A 7,292-nucleotide genomic window follows, 5' to 3' on the forward strand; every position below is an offset into this window, starting at 1 on the left:
CAAAATAATTTTTTTTTTTTGGGGGGGGGGGGGGAGAGGGAGATGAAGTAAACAAAAATAAATTCTTTTATAAAAGAAATTTAAACAAAAAAAAACTTTAAAAAATGCGGGGGTGGGGGGGTGTGAGAGGAAGTGTGGAGTGGGGTAAGAAAAATATTTTACATTTTATTTATAAACGAAATATTATTTTTTTGGATAATAATTTTTTAATTTTTGTTAAAGTTGAATGTTTTGTCCATGTGGAGTGTGATGTGATAATTTTTTTAAAATAAAAGAGAGAGTGTATTACACACACCATGATAAGAGTGGTATAAAAGAGAGAGGTGTGTTTCTTAAACTAAAAAGTGATAGTTCATGTATGAAACTCAAAAAACGGGTATAGTTTAGGTGTGTTTTTAAAACTTATCTCTGTATATTATTGAATCTCCTTAATAAGTATAAATCACTTACCAATTTTTAGATTTTAATATCTACTACGTACATATATCTAATATAAGATTTTGTTATTTTATATAATCTTATATAGGACTTTGAAGTTTCCAGCTGTGGACATATTTGTTACAACAGCAGATCCCGTCCTAGAACCGCCTCTCATAACGATAAACACCGTGTTATCGTTGTTAGCGGTGGATTATCCGGCTAATAAGCTAGCTTGTTATGTCTCAGACGATGGTGCATCAATTGTTACGTATTATTCACTTGTTGAAGCATCAAAATTTGCTAAGCATTGGGTTCCTTTTTGTAAGAAATATAATATTGCCCTTAGAGCCCCTTTTCGATATTTTAGTGGTAACTCATCACCACCACAAGATAGTTCACAAGAGTTTCAACAAGATTGGACAAGAATGAAGGTATGTATATTATATAGTTTCAACATAAAATAAATAAAAACAATTACATAAATATATAATTTATCACTTTGCTATTTAATGCTTTCATTGTTTTTATTACCCATTTATTTATTTACTCATAAAAACTCTTTCGGTCTACGAAAAATATGAGCTGATATGAAGTCAAATTGACTAATGAGTAATTTTATTAAAATATTTTTTAAAAAGATATGTTTTTATTTGATAGGTCATACAGCCATAATAAATAATTAAAACATTTATTAGGTACTAAAAAATTATGCAAGAACAAATAAACTAAAGTAAAACTTAGTAAGGATCGAGAACTGTATTTTAGTATGTTTATGCGTGTCCAATTCATTTTAGCCTAAGTAATTTTTGATATGCTCAAATTCAGTCCAATCAAACTCTTAAAATGTAAATGTAAAACAAGAATATGATTTTTACACAATAAAAGTAGGGAACTTTAATCTTTGTTTTTTTTATATAAAATAAATTTTAATTGATACAATCATTATATGATATTTTATATTTTATTGTAGATACATGCAATGAGTATATATAAAGTAAATTAAATTACTTTTTGTCTGGAAATTGCAGGATGAATATAAACAGTTGTGTAAAAAGATAGAAGACGCAAGTACTCAAGAACCAGAGACATGTGATTTTGATGTTTTCTCAAATATCCAACAAAAAAATCATCCGACCATTATAAAGGTTTTTCAGTTATACTCCTTTCATCCTAATTTATATCATATATTTTAATTTAACATGAGATATAAGATTATTTTTTTGGAAATTTATGATTTAAAATAAGTCATATATATTTTATTATTTGATAAAATGATATTTTAAAACTTATAACTTATTACTAAGAGAGAAGATGGATGTTTTGTTTAATTTTCTTTGGAAAAGTTTTCATTTCCTCTCTAAATTCAAATATTACAAGATCTTTTTTAGACTTTCCATTGTAAAGTTGCCACCTATCATTTTTGTTTGTAGTATTTTAACACTAGGCATGTAAATATAATTAAAATATCTATCAACATGCTTGATTTTATTCCTATTTTTCATCATATAAATTCAAAATAAAAGTTTGATGATTATTACTATTGTGGGTCCCATCGAACCTTACAAAATTGTTTATATATAATGTAAGGTCTAAATTTAATATGTTTTGACGTATATATATATTCTTTACTTAGTCATTTTCAGTCAACTTCAATTACAACAATTCATTTTCTGTTTTATACTGACATTTTTTTATCCTTGAGAAAAAAATTCCTTTTATTTTTCATATCCACCGAATGTCAAATTAAAACTAGACAATATATGTCCAATAGCTTTTCGATTATAACGGCTGCCGTTTGGACATGAATACTAGTTGATATTTTCTCTATTTCAATTTATTTGCTGGTTTAACTTGATACGGAGCTTAAAAAAGTGAAAAAGATTTTTGAATATTAATATAATCTGAAGCTAAAAATATTTATATAGAATGTAATAAAATATTTTTTAATCTTGCAGTCTTAAACATGTCACGTGAAAAATTAAAATTAAAAATTGTTAAAAAGGAAAACAAACATTTTTTTAAAATTAAAAGAAAAAGTAAGACAAACAAAGTTGAAACATAATGAATATTTGTTTTACAATTTTCTCTGTTATTTCAAATTTAGCTTGGGAGAATTTGTAGTTGAAAACTAATTTGTAAAGTATTTCAAGTTTCAATCATTTTTCAATTAAAATTCATATTCAACCACTATTATTAAATATATTTAAATCTTCAATAATGTTTTTAATACTCTTTAGAACTTTCACAATAATACTAGCTAGATTATCCTTCAAATAAAATAAATAATTTATTATAACAAGTTAAATTACAAAATATTTTACAATATTTGTAAATGCATAACATATAATTTAATGTGAAAGGTTATATTGGAGAACAAGGAGGGTGTTGCTGATGGATTGCCTCATCTTGTGTACATCTCTAGAGAGAAGCGACCAAAACATCCACATCAATTCAAAGCCGGCGCCATGAATGTTCTGGTTAGATCCGTTGAATTTTGAAATTTTATGATCAAACGTATTTTTGAAGTTAATTCATTTTTTAAAAAAATTATCAAATAAATGTTCCTTTTTTTTTTGCTCTTTATTAATTTGTACATATTTTATTTTGTGCATTATAAACAGACTAGAGTATCTGGAGTGATGACAAATGCACCATTCATGCTAAATGTGGATTGTGACATGTATGCAAATAACCCACAAGTTGTTCTACATGCCATGTGTTATTTTCTTGGTGCTAAGGACGAGATAGACTGTGGCTTTGTTCAATTTCCACAATTCTTTTATGATGGATTGAAAGAAGATCCTTATGGAAATCAATTAAAAGTTTTACACGAGGTAAATTCAAATAATAAATTTAAAAAATATTTGTTAACTAGATTCTAAGACCAAACTTTCATTGATCATTATAGATTTTGTATGCATAATACATAAATATGTCTTTTAATTTAATTTCAACTGATATCTACGTCCACTTACTTTGATTGTGCATAAGTAGACACTTAAACTTGTATAAAATTGAACAAAGAGACACATTCGTCCTATATGACATTCTACATAGCAATTTTATGTCCTACGTGGCGTCCTATGTGTATGGTGTTACGTAGGATACCTGTGTCTACTTGTTCAATTTTATACAAGTTTAAGTATCCACTTGTACACATCAAAGTTGGGGAGACAGATGTCAGCTGAAGCTAAGTTAAAGGACATACTTATAAATTATGCCTTTTAATTATTTAATATTTTATATTTATCTTTTGCTTATTATAGTATTTTGGAAGAGGAATTAGTGGTATTCAAGGGCCATTTTATCAAGGATCGGGATGTTTCCATAGACGAAAAGTTATATATGGCTCGTCACCATATGAAAAAATAACTGCAGGTATGCAAACTAACCTTTTTTTATAAAAAGATAATATTATTGGCTCCACTTTATTGGACACATTTATTTTTGAGAGTCAAATAAAATTAAAAAATTATCGCGGCATTTTGAAATAATTTAAATTATTAACTATTATGACTTATAAGATTTTGTTATTTAGTTTTTAAATATATGAATTTTCAAATGGTATATTTTAAAAAATGGAAAACTTACGTTTTATGTCTAGTAAGAAAAACGCTTTATGACACATATCCTCATATAATATTGTTTAACATTATACCCGGTTTAACCTATAAGTAGTCTATATATTATGTGGCGGAGTCAAATTTTTTATTAAGGGTGTCCAACAATAATGGTTTGTGATTGTCAGAATAAAACAAAAAAATATTGTGTTATTTTGGGTTCAAACCTGGAACTCTTTCACTCAAATGGACACCCATTACCACTGCACCAAAGACATAACTTTTGTCAAGGGTGTCCAACTTTTAATATATATCTTTTAAATGTAGAATTTGACATGTATATATAACGTAATTTTTCGACAAAGGGTGTCCAATTGGACACCCTTGATTGGCTGTAGCTACGACACTGTATATATCTTGTAGTTTATGTTGATGATCTTATTGCTTTCGTGAGCTTATCTTTCATTTACAAGTTTTATTTCTATCGTATTTTTTTTCATTTAGGTGCGTATTCATTCGTTTTTAGAGTGTATAAAACCACATAGCGATTCATGCAACTTATTGTATTGACACAATTGAAAAATCATAATTTAACACTTTAGTAAGACATGTTAATTTCATGATGATAATTAGGAGAATTGAAGGATGAGTATATACAGAAAACTTATGGAATGTCAGAGAAGTTATCAACATCAATTGCTAAGACTCTCTTAGAAGGATCAAATATTATTGAGCAATTCAATTCTGATTCTCCCTCAAGTTCCATTGAGATAGCACATCAAGTTGGAAGCTGTGGATTTGAATTTGGCACTGCTTGGGGTCAAAAGGTAATTATTGATTCATTTTTATAAGTAATAGTTTAACTATTCATTTAACTAAAAAAATAATAATAAGTATTTTGCAGTCCCAATAAATGGTCTCTTTAGTATGGTATGATACAATTCTTACTTAATGAAATTTGAAGTTGAGTTAAGTTTAAATTCATTTCTTATCAGGTGATTTATAATAATGACTTTAAAAGAGTTGTCTTGAACTTTTGACCCTGCTTATTATCACAAGGGCAAAATTTCAAATTTTAAAAAATTGACTTTTGATTTGAAGGTTTTGCTCTTAGGATGAGAAGATTGATTAAATAAGTTTGACTTTAAATTTTAAAAGCTAAATTGTTAAAGTTTTTTTAGTGAAAGTCCCAAAAACTGGCCTAAGCTAGTTTTTGAAAATTTAAAAATATTTGAAAATCATATTTTTAGAATATAATTAAATTTCATGATAAATAAATATTTTTAAATAAGAATTTCTTTTTTCTCATAAAATCTATAGTCAAACGCTAATTCATCGTGCTATTTATCAGTTGGGCTGGCTATATGGTAGTGTAGCAGAAGATATCCTTACTGGACTCTTTATCCAATCAAGAGGCTGGAAATCCGCCTACTGTTTACCCGACCCGCCTGCCTTTCTTGGATGTGCACCTGCAGCTGGGCCTGCCTCAATGATCCAACAAAAAAGATGGGCTACTGGGCTTTTTGAAGTTCTCCTTAACAGTAAAAGCCCAATTATTGGAACCCTTTTTGGGAAGCTTCAATTGAGACAATGCATGGCTTATTTGCAGATCCAATTATGGGGCTTGAGATCCATTTTTGAAGTTTGTTATGCTATTCTGCCTGCATATTGCCTCATCACCAATTCCCACTTTTTACCCCAGGTAAGAATATTACAGATATTAAAAATAGGTGGTCTTAAACTTTTGATCCTCTATATCTCCTATATACATACATACATTCTAGGTCAAAAGTCGAAATTTATTAAAATTGAAGTTTTTCCTATAAGACAAGTAAGTTCAAAAGTTCAAGACCACACACCTCCAACACAAAATTTGGTCAATCGTCCTATATCTTTTCAGGAAATTTTACACTACAATTACTTTCCAACGAAACTCTCACAATAGAAAATTGAGATTTCTATACTGTATAACCATCACCAAATTAACCAATAAATGTATATATTGTTTATATTAGGGAAAAAGGTCTGAAATATATCCGAACTTTGACCGAAATTGCTGTAACAATACCGAACTTTGGAAAGGACCTTTTACCCCTGCACTATTTAATAGTATATTTTAAAGGAATATATGTGCCCACATGGACATCATAAAAATTGCATCATTATAAATAGTAACGTATCCACGTGGGCACATATATACCTTTAAAATACAACTATTAAATAGTGACAGGGAGGTAAAAGGTCCTCCATAAAGTTTGGTATCGTAACAACAATTTCTTCCAAAGTTGGAGTATTTTTCAAACCCTTTTCCCTTTATATTAACGTAAATATTAGACATATTTAACATTTTAATGTATAACTAATAAATAATTACTCTATAAATAAAGTGTACATGATTATACACATGTTATATATTGAGTATGTACCGATAATGACTACAAAATTTTGCTACATGTATATATGCAGGCAAATGAACTAAGTATAGTTATACCAGCATCAATCTTTATTATCTACAATCTATATGTTTTATCAGAGTATATTAGAGCAAATGAACCAATAATAGCATGGATGAACAATCAAAGAATGTGGAGGGTTAATGCTATGAGTGCATGGCTATTTGGTATTCTAAGTGCTACAACTAAATTACTTGGATTTTCTGAGACTGCATTTGAAATTACAAAAAAGGACCAAAATGACACAAATTCTGATATTGGAAGGTTCACATTTGATGATTCTCCAATTTTTGTGCCTGGAACTGCAGTTCTCTTATTGAATCTTAGTGCCTTGTTTATTGGAGTGTTGGATTTTAAGAAAGGGAATAATATTGAATGGGGATTAGGAGAAGTTATATGCATTATGTGGATTGTTTTTGTATTTTGGGCATTTTTGAAGGGCTTATTTGCTAAAGGAAAGTATGGGATACCAACATCAAGTATTCTCAAGGCAGGGGCATTGGCATTGTTGTTAGTCCATCTTTTCAAATTTAAACAATAAATTGTAAGAATATAATTTTAGATGTTACTTTTGAATGTTTGGAAGAATATCTTGTAATTGAATTTAAGTGTAAGTGTAATTATATAATATAACTCTTTGTTTAGTCAAATATTTATTTGGCTATCATGAAATTGATGTAATTGAGGATAGCAATTAGAATATCTAATTTTCCGAAAATTAATCATTTGTAACATAGTCATTAGATAAAATTACAATATTATATTATTTTACTCTATTACATACTGTTGTTTATCTGTATTACTAAGGACTCGAATTATAGCTTTGCAAAACTTTGTAAGATACAACGAAGTTTAAAGA

At 28.2% G+C, this 7,292-nt stretch overlaps 1 protein-coding gene across 1 annotated transcript in view; it reads left to right on the top strand.

Annotated features, from left to right (window-relative positions):
• Positions 1-7,091, top strand: part of LOC102583176 (cellulose synthase-like protein H1) — a 9,627-nt gene extending 2,536 nt beyond the window's left edge. Inside the window, exons 2-9 of the mRNA XM_006364104.2 lie at positions 527-851; positions 1,449-1,565; positions 2,781-2,897; positions 3,042-3,254; positions 3,687-3,798; positions 4,614-4,807; positions 5,332-5,682; positions 6,447-7,091. Coding sequence (XP_006364166.1) covers positions 527-851; positions 1,449-1,565; positions 2,781-2,897; positions 3,042-3,254; positions 3,687-3,798; positions 4,614-4,807; positions 5,332-5,682; positions 6,447-6,974 — 1,957 coding nt within the window. The 3' untranslated portion in view covers positions 6,975-7,091. The remainder of the gene's footprint in view (positions 1-526; positions 852-1,448; positions 1,566-2,780; positions 2,898-3,041; positions 3,255-3,686; positions 3,799-4,613; positions 4,808-5,331; positions 5,683-6,446) is intronic.
• The last annotated feature ends 201 nt before the right edge of the window (positions 7,092-7,292 follow it).

The sequence above is a fragment of the Solanum tuberosum genome, unplaced genomic scaffold (genome assembly GCF_000226075.1).
Source record: "Solanum tuberosum cultivar DM 1-3 516 R44 unplaced genomic scaffold, SolTub_3.0 scf00468, whole genome shotgun sequence".
NCBI classification, from domain to species: domain Eukaryota; kingdom Viridiplantae; phylum Streptophyta; class Magnoliopsida; order Solanales; family Solanaceae; genus Solanum; species Solanum tuberosum.